General features: G+C 40.8%; 1 protein-coding gene across 1 annotated transcript in view; it reads right to left on the bottom strand.

The window, feature by feature from the left end:
* Positions 1–3,236: 3,236 nt before the first annotated feature.
* The window catches only part of ntf4 (neurotrophin 4), a 59,196-nt gene continuing 41,226 nt past the window's right edge, over positions 3,237–21,206 (bottom strand). Inside the window, exon 2 of the mRNA XM_002939236.5 lies at positions 3,237–4,596. Coding sequence (XP_002939282.1) covers positions 3,865–4,575 — 711 coding nt within the window. The 5' untranslated portion in view covers positions 4,576–4,596 and the 3' untranslated portion in view covers positions 3,237–3,864. The remainder of the gene's footprint in view (positions 4,597–21,206) is intronic.

Raw genomic sequence — 21,206 nt, forward strand, 5'->3', positions numbered from 1 at the left:
GAAATATGGTTTTAGTTTAACCCAAAGGATCTATATATATATATAAGCACCAACCTGTGAAAGATATTTACCAACGTAGGTACTTCTATTACACCAGTGCAGTAGCCCATAGCAACCAGTACTTATCAGTCCAGTACACGTTAGCAAATAAAAGTATTGGAAGAAAAGCTCTGACTTACGGGAAGGCCATCTCTCATAGACTCCATTTTAATCCAATAATTTTAATTTTTAAAAATGATTTTCTCTGTAATAATAAAACAGTACCTGTACTTGATCCCAACTAAGATATAATTACCCCTTATTGGGGGCAGAACAGCCCTATTGGGTTTATTTAATGGTTAAATGATTCCCTTTTCTCTGTAATAATAAAACAGTACCTGTACTTGATCCCAACTAAGATATAATTAATCCTTTTTGGGGGCAGAACAGCCCTATTGGGTTTATTTAATGGTTAAATGATTCCCTTTTCTCTGTAATAATAAAACAGTACCTGTACTTGATCCCAACTAAGATATAATTACCCCTTATTGGGGGCAGAACAGCCCTATTGGGTTTATTTCATGGTTAAATTATTCCCTTTTCTCTGTAATAATAAAACAGTACCTGTACTTGATCCCAACTAAGATATAATTACCCCTTATTGGGGGCAGAACAGCCCTATTGGGTTTATTTCATGGTTAAATGATTCCCTTTTCTCTGTAATAATAAAACAGTACCTGTACTTGATCCCAACTAAGATATAATTACCCCTTATTGGGGGCAGAACAATCCTATTGGGTTTATTTCATGTTTAAATGATTTTTTTAGCAGACTTAAGTTGCGGGAAAAAAAATTGTGACAATTCCGAATGCTAAAATATACCAGATCGTGTAGAAGTCAATGGCAGATCGTGTAGAAGTCAATGGCAGATGTCTCTTTTTACAAGAAGTTTCTTTGCTTCATGGTTTTAGAAGTTTTAGGGTTGTTGACGCTGGCTTTTGTGTACAAATAATTATGTGATAAGCTGCGGTTTTTGCGTTTTTTCTGCAACTTTTTTTTGTTTGTGCTTTTTCAGTTCAGATCTTTTGATAAATGACATTTGCCATTTCGGGAAATTAGTTTTTTTTCCATGGTTTCAGACAAATACAAACCAGAAAAAAACAAGTTTTAGTAAACACCCCCCTTTAAATGTAATGGAGATCCACATTACAGGAAGACCCTTTATGCAGAAAACCCCACATTCCGAGCATTTTGGATACCGTACCTGTATCTGATTAGTTGCTATAGTTCACCACTCTAGTGCAATTTAGCACCTACATGTTCTTTTGGTCCCTTATGACTTCTTCAGATATATCTATATATACGATGTGACAAAATGAAATGGTCATTGCCCTGAATGGTGTGTTATTTCATTGTATAAAGTTACTATTTAATGGGACAATATCAGCTGAACCAGTGTGTAATATTTAGCTGATTTCTAACAAGTCCTAGCCAATGCTCAAGCACAAATGATTGCTTTACATCCTTGCAGCCTGGGGGGGACATGAAAAGGTAATTAAGACTTGTGGTTATTTGATCTCATCTACTCGCGTGAACGGATAATGGGCCCCTGGGTTATAACATAATGGAACAGAGGGATTTCGGACCACTGACTCTTTTAGGTGAGAGTGAGAATCACATGACTGGAAGAGAGTAGATAAGCCCATGGATATCAGGTTATGTGCAGCTACTAAACCACATATATTTTGGGGTAAAAACAAAAACTTTTCATTTTGAAGACGTTCTAATACACTTTCACCTTTGGGTGAATATTTTTTTTATATACCTCCAATCTTGTACCAGTCAGATACTCTATCAAAGGCATTACCCTGGATACACACACACAGACTCTTACTACACGCATATATATATATACACATAAAATATCTGATTGATCCTTAATTTGTTCACGCTGGGAGGCAATGAAATAAATTTCAGCACCCTCACTGCGACTATGGAGTCCTTGTTCCCAAGATCGTATGTGTGTATTGGGTGGGGGTGCAGATTGGTCTACTTTTATCCTATAGTTGGTGTGTTAGAATTTACAGACAGAGCAGCTCATCTGTAGCCCTAGGGTCACATATTGCCAAACAAGGATTTTTACGGACCACAGTATGGCATTATAATGCCTAAAAAATGCTTGCTTTCATGATTCTTCCACAATTTGTTTTTGTAATACAGAAAGCAGTATCTATCTGTTCCATGCTGTTCTCTGCACTGCTGGTTCTGACAATGCTGTAAAAGCCCAAAGCTATCAGACCTATCAATAAACACTAAGCAAAATTAAGTCTTGGCTGAAGGAGAGCTGACTTTTGCTGAACCAGCAGCGCAGAGAGGGATGAAAGTTAATGGCAGGACCGAACTCTGGATAATCTGTCCCTTCCCATACGTAACCTGTGTGATGTCTGAGGGGGCAGGGTACATATAGGCTCACCCATCAGTGGAGGGGCAGGTTATGGGTGGTAACATCACCAATATAAGTTTTACTTGTGACCAACCCAAACATGGAGTTAGTGGGTTCCATGGGTTTTTAGCTAAATTATATTTTCTTTCATTCACCAAAATCTAACAATAAATTGAACATTTCAAGAAGGTACACCAGTGACATAAGTACTTCTGAGTAGCAATTGTACTAGTAAGTTCTGCACATAATAATTATAACAATGTAGGATACAGGGAAGCTATATCCTATTTATAAGGTGGGGTTATCTGTCATTTCCCACCCCTGACATAGGCAGATATATAAGGGAAATAGCTGTACATGAAGATCCCTTCTCTACACATTTGCCTTTATAACTATAAGTGGGAGCGGGTCACATCTGCAGCTTTAGGACAATGTTGTTGGTTTCAAGGGAGGGCGCCACAATCCAGGCAAACAATATGGCGGATTGCAATCTTCCTATATATGAAAATGTAAACAGAAAAGGAATTTTCTTCCATCGCTGCTTACTCAGAAACAAACATTATTTTCCCCTTAAGGATATACTTGGTCAATGGCAGGTCAGTATCAATGTTAATAGTCTATCTGAAACCCACAGCTGTACCTTATCGGGTGGGTCAGTCGGGCACTGCTGTGAATTGATTGGTTCACTTTAATTTTATCTAAAAGGGAATCGGGATGTGGTTATAAGCCAACAGAAAATAAATATGGGGTAGAAAAAAATGCTGTGAAAGGCAGGATCCAAAGACTACGAGTAGTGACATGCAGTCCATAAAAATTAGTTGCAAATAAGTTATATTTCTCAATATATATATATGTATATATATAAAATTTACAAATAGAATAACCACTTTATACTAGCTTACAGTATAAGCTGTCTAATGGGGAGACACCATCCCCAAGGGGGAGGGAATCAGTTGCTGCTCCAAGGACCTTCTTCACATTAAATGTACCAGCTTAGCCGAGTCTCAGCTGAGTCTCTCACGTTCAATGTTGCCCAATACAATAAAATTCTTTCCAGCTCTTTGCAAAAAGGCAAGAAAGTAAATACAGTGCATGGGTGAAAGTGGCGGTTTTCTGCCATTCTTGCAACAATATTCCATGATGCGTGTATCAGCCGTGGGAACACTAACGTGAAAAGGCACTGAGTGAGCTAATGGAAAGTAAGGTTCTCCTTCCAGAACTGCTGAACAAGGCCTCTCGGGTGCTCATTTATATCCAGTTGTGTGCATCTTGGGACCCTCTTCTATAAAACATTGACGTTGGTGTTGAGACTCCAGGAATGTGTATTGCAGGCCTTTGTGCCACGCTGTAAACAGATGAAGGATAAACACTCCTCATTCCCTAACCACAGTAATGCAACGAGAGGAATCACCCTTTTCCCTCTATATTGCAACCCTTGTCTTTTACGTCCTTCCTGTCCGACTCAACAAGGTACAGACACATGCTGTGTCAATGCGGATCCAACGCCAACCCACAAGCTTGTTGACATCTATGGTCAGTGCCCTCACATAAGATTGTTTTGCTTTGCACTCAGATATCCAGTGCTTTTTGTCCACACCTCGGCATCCTTTAGTGGTGCTGCCTGATGGATTGCACTTGGTCTCAAAGAAGTATTGCTTCAGTGGTCCTGTAAGAGTCTGAATCTCAGACATGACAGTCACTGTTTTACCTCGGTCATCCACAGCTGTACGCTTATCGGTAACCCAGACGTTGACACTGTCACACACAGAGAGCTCTCCCCGGCGAGAAAAGCTGACCGAGTCAGTTCCCGCGGCCCTTTTTAGTCGAGAAGTCTTGTTGGCTGCTTCTGGATGTGCCACTGTCTCCTCTGACAAGAAAAGAATTGGAGGTCCAGATGGCTCCTCACTTGAAAGTGTCACTCTAGGTGAGTAGAGGTTCCAGTCCTTACCAGCCATGTTGGAATAGGTGGATGACAAATCTGGGAAGAAACCATGCTGCAAGACATGACTGAAGTTGTAGGGTACTTTGTGTAGGTCTGAGGCGTCGGATGTGTTATTAGGGCCATAATCCAAATCTGTGTTTTGGCTCTGGAAGGGGGCAGCGCAGATGGCACAAAAGTATGAGATCACCATGGCATAAAAGCGGAGGATCATTACTTAAACCACCTCAGGCCACTGCAAAAAAAAACAACAAAACAGAATTAGAATAGGGAATAACATACAGAAGCCATCCATTATACCACTATAATGTGCACATATATACACACACACACACATATATTTATTGTACATACGTATGAGCAGATAAGTGTTCTGGATTAAATATGAAAGAACTACTTATTTAATGATGAAATGTTGGAAGAAACAGATTATAATATAATATATTTAACATAAGTCCATAATGGGCCGTTTTTATGTTTGTTGTCAACAGATGATAATGCCATTGCAATACCGAGAGTTGTATAAAGCCATGGGCAGGACTAAGCATTAGTACTACATAGCAGTGATTGTTATCCGTTTTTATTTTAAACCTTACCCCGGAACACCTTTGGTTAGGGCCCCCTCATCTTATACCAAGGTTACATACAGTAGATATAAGAAATAATTGGTTTATCAGCCAATCAGTCACAGTTCCAAGAATATCTAGAGCAGCAAATTAGTTCATACCCTAGCTCTCAACATAATTGACCTTCAAATTGGCATTTGAAGTCTACTCTGGAGGCCTTCAAGTTAGGTGCCCCCCCTGCTCCAAGCCCCACCAGTGTGGGGAACACTGGCACATGGTGAAAATCTACATATGCTGTTTTATCTGTGTTTGAATTCAAACTCTTAGCAACACTTAAACACTGATCAGAGAGATACAGGTAGAAAAGTCCCCAACACATAAGCTTTATTCTTCTAGCTTGTATAAAGTTACTTGATTTTAAAAGGTAAAAGATAAATAATGACTTTTATATTGTATCCTATTGCTGTTGAGATACTTTAAGTCCAAGGCTGCCAATTGCAATCGTGTACTCTGGGCAAAAAATGAAATATCTGACCAATGTGAATAATACTACAGATACCTGTAAATGAATATCTGCTCCTCTCTTACTACAAACCATCTGTAACCCACAGACTACATACCTTCTCCAATACATTCTACTGCCAGTTACATACCATATAGAGAAACTTCACCAATTCACTGAGCATTATGCACAGATACAAATCTATTTGGAAAATATAACTGTCCAGGGGCTGTTGGTACAACAATGGGTTTCGTAATGGGCGCACTGACACTGAAAGAACCATATATAGCAATAAAACTGGGGAGCAAACTGGCAACTAAGGTTGGTAATGGGCGCAAGGTTATTCACTAGGGCAGAAATAGCGTACACACTAAATGGTAGAGTCTTGGAGAAATCCTTAATTTAGAAGGATTTGGGGATTTTTAGGTAAAACAAGCTGTGTAACTCTAGGCAGAGACACTAAATGGCTAGAGCAGAGATAGAGCAGAGACTGCAACTAAACTGGTAAAGGGGATGGAAAAGAAAAAGGAAAATTAAATTTCTTTTGTCATTAAATGGACAGAACCTGCACAGTTCCTGCATGTTACAATTAGTAAGAAGTCACTATAACTATAAGGTTATTGAACATCAGTGATTACAAACTTATATTGACTCAAGCTGTTGGTGTCCAAGCTCTTTGGTTGCTAGGTTCATACCCCCCAATAAGCCTTTAATCTTGGGAGCCAGATGAGAAGAATCCATGAGAAGGGGGGACTGGAAAAAAACTGCAATGAAATGTATATGCCTCTCACCTTTCCCCATACACAGGCAGCATGGCTATAAACTTCTTGTAAAAAGATAAAAGCCTTTAGGGATAATTGAAAAGATTACGAAATCAACAAATACCAGGGGAAATGGGAACATTTTTATAGGTGTGGTTCTATATCTGGCACAGTTTTCCAATCACCTGTGCAGTATTTGAATTGAGTCCTCTCCCAACTGGGAACAAAGAAATGACTCCAAGACAAGAGCAGACAAACCATGGCCCCCGATAAAAAGCCAGACCACATGCTCAAAAGCCTGAATCCCACCAATCACTAAGGGAGAGCTGCATACTTGGTATGAAGCCCTTTTTATCAGTTATTGTCCCTTAATAGTCCACCGGCAGGGGCTTTTGTTTTAAAGTTCAGTAGAAATGGGAGAAGCACTGGCTTAAATATAGAGGCCTAATTATTGGTTGATTTTACTGCCACTTCAAGCCGTGGGCAATAATTGGACTATTTAAACTATGCACCCACGTCATCTTTATGTGGGTTAGTGGTTCAGCCAGGTAACAGATGCCTCACTTACATGATACAAACCTCTTAGTTCTCTGCTGAGTCACTGTATTTCTACTGAATAAAATACTTTGTATAAAACACAAAGAAAAAGATACAAGCACTATTTGGTTAAAAGCACAGAGCTTTGATGACCTTTATGTAGGAATGACGCCAAGAAGCTCAGTACCTTAGGGAAAACTTTTTTATTCTAGAGCAGATTCTTTTGTGGCCCCCTTTGAAGTATAACATTAGGTTAGCTCATTACAATATTACTCAAAGGATAGCTTACAAAATCCTTCTGCTGACATTCAAAGCCCTTCACTCCTCTGCTCCTCACTACATTTCTTCACTGGTCTCCCTGCATGTTCCTGGTCGTCTCCTCCGCTCCTCTCAGAGCCTCCGTCTCTTTACACCATCCACACTCACTGCGCTCTCTTAAACCTTTCTGTCTCACTGCCCCTTCCCTCTGGAACTCTATCCCTGAATCCCTCCATCTTAAACCTTTCTATCTCGCTGCTCCTTACCTCTGGAACTCCATCCCTGAATCCCTCCGTAGGGAAAACTCACCCACTCTCTTTAAGAAAAAACTCAGCTGTTCCCTTCTGGAGCACTAAGACATTATTTTGCCCAGTCCTGCGCTTAAGGGCAAATGCCCATACCTGATGCACTCTTACCTTCCAGTTTGTGCCTGTATGTTACCCAACCACTCAGATTGTAAGCTCTACTGGGCAGGGACCTCCTTCCTACTGTGTCTCATACCACATGGCACTTATATATATATATATGTATACATATATGTATTTATTGTATTTATTTATTATATCACTTGTCCTCCCTGTGTGTAATTTTGTATTCTGTAAGACTGTACAGCGCTGCGTACCCTTGTGGCGCTTTATAAATAAAGTTATACATACTTACATACATACTCCCTCAAATAAGGATTCTCCCTCAAATGTTACTGTAGTTGTCCTCCATGCCATGCCCTATGTGGGTCACCCATCAGTTGAGGAACCATTGCTCTCAGTTTGGGGGGGGGGGAAGCTATGCTGTGCCCCTTGTCTGACAACAAAAGTGCTTTTCTCCTTCGATGTCCCCCTTTACTTCAAGTTATCATTTTAGATAAAAGTTGGAAAATAAATCTACTTTGTTTGTCAATTTTGCTTCAAGCTTTGCCTTGTTCATTGACAACAATTCAAATTCATCTAAACCCTGGATATAAACCAACCACAACCAGGTGGATAAAGACAGCAGTGACCAATTAAATCCTGAAAACCCTGGTGCTGTGTGCCACCTTCTACCTACTATGCGTACTCTCTTTATGCTTGAATCTTCATTTCATGCCCCCTACATTACTGTCCAACGCTCTTTCAGGGCCCTCCTGGCTTATAACAAGGTTACAGACCTAAACAAACGTATTTGGCCAATACATGTCACTACAGTCCCAAGAACACATAGACATCATTGCATATGTTTTTATTCCATGACTGACCTTCCAGGGGTATTAAGGAGAGCAAATGGGCATCCTCACCAAGTCTCACCCTAACTGACCTTCAGACCTAAGACACCCCAAATGATGCAGTGAGTGGAAATGATAAAGAGCATCTGCTGTGGGTGTGTAGGCCAAAGTTTTACTGTGGCATTAGAAAGTCTAGGAATACGGCACATATCTTTTAACCCTCATCCTATGATGTTAAGAAATTGATATACACTTGCACACAGACACCGGCTCGGAAGAGATCACATTGCCTTCATCCACACTAGCCTGGGCTCTAGCCAAAAACCTGAGCGCACTCCTTCGACACAGATCAAATGTACTTCTGAAATTCCACCCAAGGCTCAGGTTAATCTTCGTACTGGGGCTGAAGAGCTGCTGTGAACCCTCCCGTCTCCATTCTGAAGCAGACACTGGTGATAAGAGGCATGCCACCCAGCTGCTGCCCTGCTGGCGTGCTGACACGGTGCTGCTCCCCCTTGGGACACGCTTCTCTTGTAGCTGGGGCCTCCAGCTGTTTTTACTGGCATGGTTAGCTGAAAGCCAGCGAGCTAGAAGCTGTCCTTACCATCAAAGCTATCATCATCTAGTTAATACCCCTTTGTGAGTCATTTGTTGAGTGTTCCGTGAATGTTAACTCTCCACATTCTGTAGAGCCCCAATCATGCACCCAAGGCACTAACTACATGGTAACTAACAGCAAGCAATAAGCGGTTTGTTTGTGCAGAAAACATTTAAATACCTTATTAACTGTCCCTTGTCACTCAATCAAGGTTAGTAGGGTCAAGAGCGTGCCCTTTAGTGCTCATTAAGGCAGCACTTTTTCCTCAGTCTGGCGGCACCTCGTGTTGGATAAAAAAATCCAAGTACAGACCACAATGCCAGGGGGTGCAGGCCAGCCCTGGCCTTAATACTTCCTGCCTGGGTTATTTCTAGGGCTAAATCACTTGCCCATGTGTAAAGCAGAGAGTCCAGTTTTGGCAGATAGTACTTTACTGTAGTCTTGACAGCAGCTTAGTAGCCACATACACCCTGGAACTGCGGCGCTGCCTTTATTAGCTTTCCAGCGAATGTTTTGTTATTGTGGAGGTCATAAAGACAGTTTTAATCCCATGCTATAAACAAACCAATTAGGGTTTATGAATGTCAAAACCACAAAAATCTGACTTCGTTTGACACTGAAGGGGTAATTAACTAATGGAGGTAAAGTTCAAAAAAAACAAAACATAATTTTTTTCCTTGCACCCACTTATGTCAGGCAGAACTCTTTGTGCCTTTGTGCTATGCTTTATTATGGGGCACAGCACTGCATAGGGTAAGGGGGTTGGTGCAAGTGCTATGTGTATGGTGCTCTAAAAGGCACAGGTTTGGGCCCCTTAGTGAACCAGCACCCATATAGAACCTTTATTCTCCATAATGGCATTGCTGGCAGTTGCAATTAAAGGGACAGTATACACCCCTTTTCAACATCATCTGAATGAATACTTTTTGCCTATGGTTTTTATTAAGAAATATCTATGGTTTCTGTTATAAATAAATATGAAGCCAGTGCTCCTCCTGGTCCCAAAGAACTTCAAAGGAGCTGATAAAACAAATTATCGGTCCACTGAGAAGCCCCTGATAATGAACTGCTCCAAGGGCTGCTGCTTAGAAAAGGGAGGGTTTTTTTTGTTCAAAGACAGATAGGGAGCTCTGAACAAACAGGCAGTTTATAAAGAAAGGGGGACGGGAGTTCAGTAAACATAGCCCAGCTTTTAAATTAGTGCAAAAAAAAAAAAATTAGGGAACAATAGGCAGAATGTAATTTCAACACAAGTCCTATCTAATGTACTAATTTTTAGCAAAGGTATTTTGTGCAAACCTGTCCCTTTAATATTGAAAGGCACACAGACTGCTCCACCCTGTTCTTCAAAATAAGTATTTGGTACATGACATTTTACTGTACGGCCTCTTTTAATGTCACACTGACTCCGGCAACCTGTCAGCTCAGATCAATAGAAGCAATAATGGCAGTATGTTTAAAAACACCCTGTAGCTTAAAGCATCTCTTGCTCTAGCGGATAAACAATAAAAACATTACATTTCCTATTAATTAATTATAAAGAAGCCAAAATTACCCCCCCCCCCACTCCACCATTGTATCACTCAATCTTCCATAAACAGGTCAGTACCATGACCCATGCAAAGCAGCGTAGATGGGAGATACTGTCATGGCTCTGCGCTTGCAGAATACAATTGGCCTTTGTTACGGCTGCACTTTGGGCAGGTTGCTTTCATTTTCTATATCCAATACAGTGTATCATTAACCAAAGCCAGATGTGTCCAAGGCATTGACTCAAGTCAATGAAAGCGCTGGGTTACAAAAAATACATATACCATAAATCCTTTAACCCGTCACCAGCGTCACGCCATTATAAGGATGCCCAATATAGTGTATACAGGAAATTGGGGGCTTTACAACTAAAAGGTCTTTATACTGCAATATCAGCTTTGTGTCAGATCCAAAAATGAGTAACTCATAGTTACATAGGGTTGAAAAAAGACCAGAGTCCATCAAGTTCAACCCTTCCAAGTAAACCCAGCACACACAACCCACACCTACCAATCTATACACTCACATACATAAACTATATATACAACCACTAGTACTAACTGTAGATATTAGTATCACAATAGCCTTGGATATTCTGATTGTTCAAGAACTCATCCAGGCCCCTCTTATAGGCATTAACAGAATCTGCCATTACCACATCACTAGGAAGGGCATTCCCCAACCTCACTGCCCTCACCGTGAAAACCCCCCTACGCTGCTCCGTTCCTCTAATCTAAAGGGGGGGCCTCTGGTGCGTTGATCGTTTCTATGGGAAAAAAGAACACCCCCTATCTGCCTATAACCCCCTCTAATGTACTTGTACAGACTTATCATGTCCCCACGCAAGCGCCTCTTTTCCAGAGAAAACAACCCCAACCCTGACAGTTTCACCTCACAGTTCAGCTTTAAACATATTTATTTCTTTTAGACTGTAAGCTCCAATGGTCAGGGCCCTCTTGTATTCGTCAGTATTTGAATGCAGTCTGCTTAGTGGGTACGTACTTAGGGTTGCCAATTTTCTAGAAAAAAACAACCCACCGGCCTTCAAATATTTTTAACTTTGTTTCCTATTAATAACATTGGCATCAAACGGCATTTCTGTACAGTACTGCAGATTATATTGCTGCTTTATAAATAAATAATAACAACAATATAATGCCCCGTTATTAGGCTGGTGTGCCGTTAACATTTAAAATGTTCAGTACCACAGGATGTCACTAGAACTCCACCTAGTGCAAAGCCTAACAGCAGCTTAGGGATATAGGAGACCCCAGGGCATTCCTATTGCAAATATACACCACATAAAACACAGATTTCCAGCATGCTTCATCTCTTGTTAATGGCGAAAGACAACTGAGTGCAACATTTGACAAGTTCCCTTTGGAAAAAAATATATAATTGTAGCCAGGTCTGAACTGAATTCAAAATAGGCCCTGGCATTTAAAGTACACAGAGGCCCAAACAGCCCAATAAATAGTGACTGTCTATGGCATCTTACAGCAGCCCCTCTGGCATTTGCCTGAATCTACAGATTGCCAGTTCAGGCCTAATTGTAGGCACCTTCTATAAGTGAAGGCCATAGCAAATGTTTAACCAGGAGGCAGGCAGGTAAAAAGGTTGAGAAAGCCAATGCCATCATTTGTCCTTTATGCCCTTCTATAAAACTAGCCATGGGTACAGTAAAGGTTTTGGTATCCCTATAGATGGTCACACCAGAGATGATAAGATATTGTGCCACCTAGCACTGCACATACATGCAAAACTGGATCAGGAAGGCCAGTGACTTCCATGCACATACATAACTGTGATAGATAGATAGATAGATAGATAGATAGATAGATAGATAGATAGATAGATAGATAGATAGATAGATAGATAGATAGATAGATAGATAGACAGTAGATGATATAGAGTGAAAGATAGATATATTAATAGATAGATTATTAGATTAGACAAATAGATAGACAGATAGAGGATAGATACTGAAGGCACTCATCTGCCAACCAAGTTTTCTGCATGGTCAATCAACTGCTTGGCAACCACACCTTACCATCCAGAAGCAAGCTATGCTTATTTACTAAATAGTGCAAATCTTTGTGCCTCCAGTATCTACGATGGAAGCAATTATTCTGGATTTCTTACAGTAAGGAAAGCTCCGGTAAGCATGTAAGGCTCTTCTGGCTTTGGTGGTACAATACACAGAAAATCTCTACATAAAAAAATAATATCGTCCCATTTATAGTCAAGGCTTTGCTCTCCAAGCACACGCTATTTATACTCATTTAAAGGCTCTGGGACATGGTTTCTTTTATGCATAATTGCCTAATAAATCCTGTGATGTGAACCAGACAGAGGAAATGCAGTGATTAAATTTCTGTTCTGTGGCTGTTCCGTTTGCATTCAGGTTGTGCAGTTTAAAGAAGCCAAGGCCAGGAAAGTCTGAATGGGTGCGATACATGACTTTTCATATCTGCACAACAATTAAAGCGCAAACCTGACCTTGAATGTGGGCATTGATGTTCAAAGACCATTTCCAACTGTGCTCAATTATTTCTTTTGGATTTCTGCACCTTCCCAGGTTACCAGATTGGTTGCCAGGGTCAAACACATTCATTCTGAGGCTGAATGATGATTACTTCTATGTTTTAATACTTTCCTCTCCTATTCATCACGTCAATTGTTGTTACTGCAGCAAGTCAATGGGAAGTGATCCTCAACAGAAAGCACTGTTACAAGGGCTGACACCTAGTTCCAAGATAAAACAACTGGAATACAAACTGTAGAGGTACATGACAACATTTCTTTTGAATTATTAAGCACTTAGAACATTGTTGTCTTCATCGCTAGTCTTACTCATCAGGGTTTTCTCTTTGGACCAACATGTGGTTAAGGAACTCCGTAAACAGTTTACTGATATACAGGAAACATGGATGACACTCTTCTCTAATTACATATGTATTTGTGATAGTAAATAAACCTTCATCCCTAGTATTTTAAGTGAAACCAATAAGAGAAGCTTTTATACCCAACAACACACAAGGACAATAATGATGGACCCATTGAACAGTGTAAGAGGTGGGCCATGGTAGAAATGAGGCACACAAATAAAATATTTGATATTCATCTGCAGGAATCATTTCATGTTGTTTCCCATTCCCTTCTATGGAACTAAGAGCTGGAACTGGAAGGCTGGTATAAGAGATTTTGGTGCCAAAAGGCCTTAGCATGTAAAATCTTCAGTCTATTCCCGCTCTGCCAGGATTCTCAACCATCTGCTCATCGTTCTGACACCAAATCTCAGTCTTGCTCTGCTTTCTCTGTACAAAGGGGTAACATTTTCTCATGATTGGAAAAGGGTTTAGTTTTCACAACTGTGGCAGGCCTACGGGATTGTTTATAGATTTGGGATAATGGTACTTTATTCATATCCACTCGCTACAATGAACAAATCATACACATAATACTCACAGGTACTCCTGCCCTGTGAGCCCTTCCTTGTGGCTGGAGTTGCCACCTTTTCACTGGCACCCAGTGTCGGACTGACCCACCAGGATACCATGAAAACTCCCGGTGGGCCCAGGTGTCAGTGGGCCCTCCTGCTCCTGACCATTTGGCCTGTTTCATGGTTATTTCCTATTTCTAAATGGGAACAAAGAGGAGAAATAGATGGAAGAATAGATGCTAGCTTGTAAATAAAAGAGACTAGGAGAATAAAGAGGCTGGACGAGGAAAGGTGGACAAATAGTTTGGAGAGGGGGCCTAGGGTCTAAGGTTTTCTGGTGGGCCCCTGGGGTCCCAGTCCAACACTGCTGGCACCCTACTTGCCTGTGGGGACGTTTGTGGGGTGGTGACATGACAAGTGTGGGTCAGTGACATGATAGGCAGGGAATGGGTGGATTGGGGGCAGGGAATAGGTGGATCAGGGGAGGGTCTGGAACAGAGTGGAGCGGTTGGAGAGGGGATGAAGGGCTTAAAAACATAGGTTGGGTGGAGGAATAGTTCAGAAAAGGGGAGGAAAGGAACGTTAATTGCAAATTTACCAGCAAATATATTGCAGGCAAATTTGTAATAACAAAAGCATTTTGGGCAGATAATTTTGCATGTCCCACCTCACCCACCTATACCCATAATAAATCTGAACCCTAATTATCAGTTTATGTGACAACTCACAACAGCCCAAGACCTTGATCACAAGAGCTCCAGGAATTAAGTAACAATTAGATTGCAAGCTCTATAGACATTGTATAATTGCTTGTATCTAAGGCTTACATCCCAGTTGGAGCAGTGTGTTGTTAGTGAGCGCACAGTAGCTCCCCATGTACTACTATTCACAGACTGCTCTGATGGATGGGCGAGTGTTAGATAAATATAGAACTGCTAATTGGAACGCGCAGCACCATAGCATTCCCAACATGCCTCCCAAATCAGCAGAAAAGAAATACGGCTTTTGCAAATTCTTTTGAAAGAACATCTAAAGCCGTAAAGTCACTTTTTGCATTCGCTTTCAAAGGGCTGCCGTATATGTCCCTCGATACACCAGTCCTAGTCCCGACTCTTAGTCGCTGGCCCCCGCAGGGCTGGACTGTTCTACAATCAAATCAGTTGCAGCACTGCAGCCATTCTCATTATGGGATCTAATTTATCATAAATCTATGCAAGCAGCCATACTTGCACCAATCAAACGTGGATTTTCTTGACAAATGGATGTATTTGGGGTAGTTCATTTATCAGTACAGCATAAATCATCCAGTGCATAATGAATACAGGCTCTATTAGGAGTTGATAGGTACATACACTAGAAAATAACAATCTAATTAATTCATTTTATCTCCCATGACTCATGAGCATTTTTAGTAGTATAACTGCTGCAATGACAAATGGCTCTTTTTAAAAACATATTTCTAATGATTAAGTGTAATTAGAATCTAGATATTTCCATGCTTACTTCATGGAAAATGCAGGGGATCTAAGGTAATGAAACGCAGTCAAAAAAGTGCTCAGTGTGAATTCACAGCTAATGGGATGTTACATAATAGATCTCCATACGTTAAATCAATTAAAAAATCATTTAAACATTAAATAACCCCAGTGGGATTGTTTTGTATCCAATAAGGATTAATTATATCTTAGTTGGGATCAAGTACAGGTACTGTTTTATTATTACAGAGAAAAGGGAATCATTTAACCATTAAATAAACCCAATAGGGCTGTTCTGCCCCCAATAAGGATTAATTATACCTTAGTTGGGATCAAGTACAGGTATTGTTTTATTATTACAGAGAAAGGGAACCATTTAACCATTAAATAAACCCAATAGGGCTGTTCTGCCCCAATAAGGGGTAATTATATCTTAGTTGGGATCAAGTACAGGTACTGTTTTATTATTACAGAGAAAAGGGAATCATTTAACCATTAAATAAACCCAATAGGGCTGTTCTGCCCCAATAAGGGGTAATTATATCTTAGTTGGGATCAAGTACAGGTACTGTTTTATTATTACAGAGAAAAGGGAATCATTTAACCATTAAATAAACCCAATAGGGCTGTTCTGCCCCAATAAGGGGTAATTATATCTTAGTTGGGATCAAGTACAGGTACTGTTTTATTATTACAGAGAAAAGGGAATCATTTAACCATTAAATAAACCCAATAGGACTGTTCTGCCCCAATAAGGGGTAATTATACCTTAGTTGGGATCAAGTACAGGTACTGTTTTATTATTACAGAGAAAAAGGAAATATGTTTTAAAATCTGAGCTTTCTGGATAACTGGTTTCAAGTTGTAATGAGTTTGGGATACTATTTTGGCCCTTTTGACTGGCCATCTAGGACCTCCATTACCAGTAAATTGTCAAGTTAATAGATCCCATACCTGTAACTGCAGTGTTATTGACTGCTTATACAGAAGGAACAGAAACAACATGCCCCTTATGGCACAATCTGAAGGTGGGATAGGGCAAGGCTGCCCAACTACAGACCTCAGGGGCTTCAACAGATCATTTATCTTTTCTCCACTCTTCGATTAAGGAAAGATGGGTCAAATGAACATGACTGAAACACTAATTACATGGCTGTTACTCGTATATACCTACTGCCCTGTTGTAACCTTTGGGGCCTGTGCTTGGACTTAAATGAGTCAGCTGATGCTTATTGGAGTCCGCTTGGGGTGGCCGTTCTGGCATTGCTAGGCCTGTGAGCTCGGCTTGATGCTGTTTATCCCAAGTCCCATTAAATGGCTAATGAGTCTGTTTCACCTTCTTTACTCATTTTGCTCTAAAAGCATGTGTTTAGTTTTATTTATTGTCAAGCTTAACAAAAAATAAGCAGTATTCCCTGGGGCCAACGCATGCTGTCAACACAGCTGAGCATTCCAACCTGTGACACATGCTGTGGTTTGTTTGTTGTTACACCGGCCCCAGGTGCAACCAAATGACTAATGCACTCTGCCAGGCGCTCACAGCATGAAGCAAGCGGTGGCACAAGCAAAATGTTTGTGAAATGTATTAATCCTGTCAATGCCTGCTTTTCTTTGATCTTGCCACACTGTTAAAACATTTCCCAGCACTGATCACTGATCAAAAAAGCCAAAAACAACAGCAAAACACAAAGCAAATATCCATATTGGGGCATATTTATTATAGTGTGTAAGCCCACAACACTGGTGATAGCAACCAATCAGATCTTTGCTTTTGTTTTCTAGGTTGTAGGTGACTGTTCAAATCTTATTGCTGGTTGGTTACTATGGGCAATATCACCAGTGTTGTTGGCTTACACAGTATAATAAATATGCCTCTACAGTACATGCATGTTATTTCTTCACATCTCATTTCATAGTTTTCTCAGTTAATGGCAATGTAAACCCTCAACAACAAAATATAAAACCGCTTAGAGTGCTCCTCTGAGCACTTTTGTAATTTACATCAATATTTTTCCCCCTAGCTCTTTAAGCTGCTAATAAAATGAATTTGAAACAATAGCGCCACTTGCTGATCACTTCTTTCTAGTGGCCAGAAAATGAACTTTCTGAGAGTAGGAAAGCCTTGTGATGTTGCTCCGAAAATTAATTTAGTGAGCAAAGAAGAGTCATCTGATGTTCCTCAGGTCAGTTGTAAGCAGAGCAACATGACAAGACTTTTCTCACTAACTTAATTTTCTGCTCACCGGCCAATATAAACAGCAGTAGAAGAACTACTTACATCTTAAAACCTTGAAAAGGTTGTCTTGAAAATATCTTGTCTATGGCATCTTACAGCAGGCCGTCTGGCATTTGCCAGAACCCTCAGATTGCCAGTCTGGGCCTAAAGGGAACTGAGAGGGAACAGCAGCTATTCTAGTTATGTTGGCCTAACAAACAGCAAATTGCTTGGCTACCTACAAGATAGGCCAATGTATTCCCACCTTTAGTCCCTGCTGTTTGACCTTTCCAGTGCATCAAATTAGCACACAGTCCCCGTACATGGGCTTTCTCATGAATCCAAAGCCCCAGACAAACCTTTTCTGGCCTCAGTGATATTCGCTTTTGCTTATTCACCTTTAAAATCACTTTTTTTTTTTAAACTGGGATGGCAGTTTGTTTTATTGCCATAATGAGCACACATAATGTCCCTTTCATCTCTGCCGCATTAAAAGCACAGTGCAGTTTTCAAACAATATCTATTGAGAGATCAGAGCCAAGTGTTGGACAATAGGAGACTCCTTTCTTCCTTTTCTAATTCAGCCGCAGATGGCGTTGAGACTAATTCACATGGCGGAGTCACCTTGCAGGTGCTCATTTCATGCCCCGAGGCAAGAGCTGCATACCTCGGCCGGGTCTCACTAACCAAACATCATTCCCAGCTACTGGCCCTAATGTACTGGGTGCCCAAGGGGAGACAGTTTGTCAGATTAATCAGAATTCCTGTGAGGTTCACCCTCTCAATGTTTAGCTCAGGTTTCTAAGGCCAAATATTCCATTCCTAAACAACTTTTTTAAAAAAAAACAAAAAACTATGAGAAAAGTATAAATGGATTGTTTATCCAATGCATAACAGGCTACCTTGATCTGCCTAATTTGTATTACTAGTTGATTCAGGAGATATATAGAAATAACTAGAAGGGCTATGGCACGCAGGGCACATTCACCAAAGAAGCACCTGAAAGTGGCCATGGAACCTGTCATTTACTTAAATATATGCATCTGTTTGACACTAGGAAGATTTCATTCCCAAAAAACTCCTGACCTAAATCTTATTACTGCTTGTGATGGACAGGTTCCATTCAAGTAAATGACAGACTGCATGGCCACATTTAGGCACTTGGTAACTCAGTGGTATACCACCTTGACTCTGTGTGGCCAGTAAGGGTACATTTGGAACTTACGGGGTAAAGTCAATTAAACTGCACAACGCTATCAGTTAATACACGCACCGATATTAATGCACAAAACCTTGTTTTGTACGATATTCGGTGCATGTATAGTGGCACGAAGAGGTGACTGATATTGCAGAATGCTGCGGCTATCGGTTGACTTGTCGATTAGCCAGGTTAAAAGATTTTGATCGGGTGCCATTGAAGGCACTCAAGCAAAATCTAAATCTAGGGCTGAATCGCCAGGTGGAGGTAGAATTTCTATTGTTTCTACCTCCATATCTGATGATTCAGCCCTGAACGTCAGCGGAGAGTGGGAACGACTTGGTACGATTTGGTTGCACGAAATTGGAATTGCTCATGTATGGCCACCTTTAGTCGGGGACCGCATCGGCTCATTAATGCGGTCCCTGAACCAGTGGACGCCTATAGACATCGTTCTAATTTGATCGTTTGGCCCCAGGGCCAAATTACTAAATTAGCCTGATATTGCCCACCCGTAGGTGGGGATATCGGGAGAAGATCCACTCGCTTGGCGACCTCACCAGTGTGTATGGTTACCTTTAGGCTGGGCAGTTAGTAGGGCCTGATATGGTCAGGGCCCACCGGAATTTTTCCTGGTATCCCAGTGGGCCAGTCCGACCCTAAGTGCAGTATAGGTTCTTTTTAAATGATACTTAGATATGAGATTAGGGGCAGATTTATCATCATTCAAGTTCAAAAACTCAAATGTAAAAATGTGCCATCTAAAGGCTTGCAGGATTCTATAGAAGTCAATGGGAGTTGTCCTAGGCACAGTCAAGACATATTTTCAAATTTTTTTTTCGAGTTTGTAAACTAGAAAAATTCAAGGTATTTGGGTTTTTTATTTGAACAATTTTTTCTTATTAATAAATAAGAAGCATTCAATGCAAGTTTGTTATACTTAGAAAAACAAACTCAAATTCAGTAACTCAAAAATTGATAAATAAGCCCATTAGCTTTCTATTCTGTATGGGTTGTCTTTGCAGCTTAAACCTTTTGGGTTTCCATTCTGAAGCATCGTAGCACAGGAGCTGGAGAGAAACAAAATGAACTCCCCCAACACACACACACAGCACGTATACATACAGTAGGAACAGCATGTTATATAAATGAAACATATTTAGTATTGCTGTTATTCGATTATGGGTACATTTATTTAAGTCATGCTAGTAACCTGCGGGCCACCTGCTGTTGTTGACATCCCTGACATAAAGCAATTTAAACTATGCACGAAGGGACAGCAGTGTCACTGGCAGCTGTTTTTAACATCACAACAAGACATTTCTTTTCCATAAGAAGGCAGAAAGCCTAAGGCCGACAGTGGCACCCAGGGCCACATGTAGATAGCACCCATGTTCTAGCCACACAGCAGCCTAACTGGCAGACAGTCATTAGATGACAATAGTGCTTATGGACAGCCATTATTATTATATGCCAACATATTCCGCAGCACTTTAGAGGTTATACATCATTCATATTAGTCCCTGCCCCAGTGGAGCTTACAATCTAAGGTCCCTCTCCCATTCACTCACTAGGGACGATTTAATCAGGAGCCAATTATCCTTCCCGTTTGTTTTTGAAATGTGGGAGGAAACTGTTTATCTGAAGGAAATCCCACATTCACATGGGGAGAACACACAGGTAGCACCCAGGCTGGAATCCAACCCTAGCTATACTATGGGGCAGATTTACTAATCCATGAATCCGAATCCCGAAAGGGAAAAAATCGTATTGGAAACGAAAATTTTGCGACTTTTTCGTCGCCATCTCGACGGAAAAAATGCGGGATATACGAAAAAGCCGCAACGGCGACTAAAAAGTCGCAAAAATACAGATCATTGCGAAAAAACGCATTCAGACGCCTTCGGACCGTTCGTGGATTAGTAAATCTGCCCCTATATATTGGTGTCCATGGTACAATATAATAATGGTAAAACACCAGAAACCTTTATGTTATGACTGGAGCAGACTTTGAGCCAACCGTGAATGGGGTAAAAGTGCCTGCCTACCAATACAATCAAATAAGTACCCCTGGCAGGAGCACCTCTATATAGTGCTTACTCTGGTTTTTAAAAATGCAAGTCTTGTGACACACAAGGTATCACTTAGTATTATTTATAAGAATCTATTTTACATGTTATTTTAAGGTTCATGAGTATGATAAGCCATATTAGGAATCTGTACCAGTACGTTCTACACATAGAAGACACTGTTGCGCTGTCAGTTGCGCTCCCATGAATATATCCCCAGAAACATTTCTAGCACTTTAGCATAGTTCCAGCATAAGCAGTCTCTGTGCAGACAGTCGGTACTGGGGTCAGGGCCCTGAACCACTCACATTCCAGGCGACAGTAAGAAGAGAGATAAATAAGGAAGCTGCGTTTGGTTTAGGGCAGTATCGCTTTAGCAGCGCGCCTGGGATTGTATTTTACTATAGAGCTATTTTAGGGGATGTGCTAATTGTAAGCTTTGGTTTTTAGACATTTTCTGCCTCGTGGGTGCAGCCAGAGTGTCTAGATGGTTTAG

The sequence above is a fragment of the Xenopus tropicalis genome, chromosome 7 (genome assembly GCF_000004195.4).
Source record: "Xenopus tropicalis strain Nigerian chromosome 7, UCB_Xtro_10.0, whole genome shotgun sequence".
NCBI lineage: Eukaryota > Metazoa > Chordata > Amphibia > Anura > Pipidae > Xenopus > Xenopus tropicalis.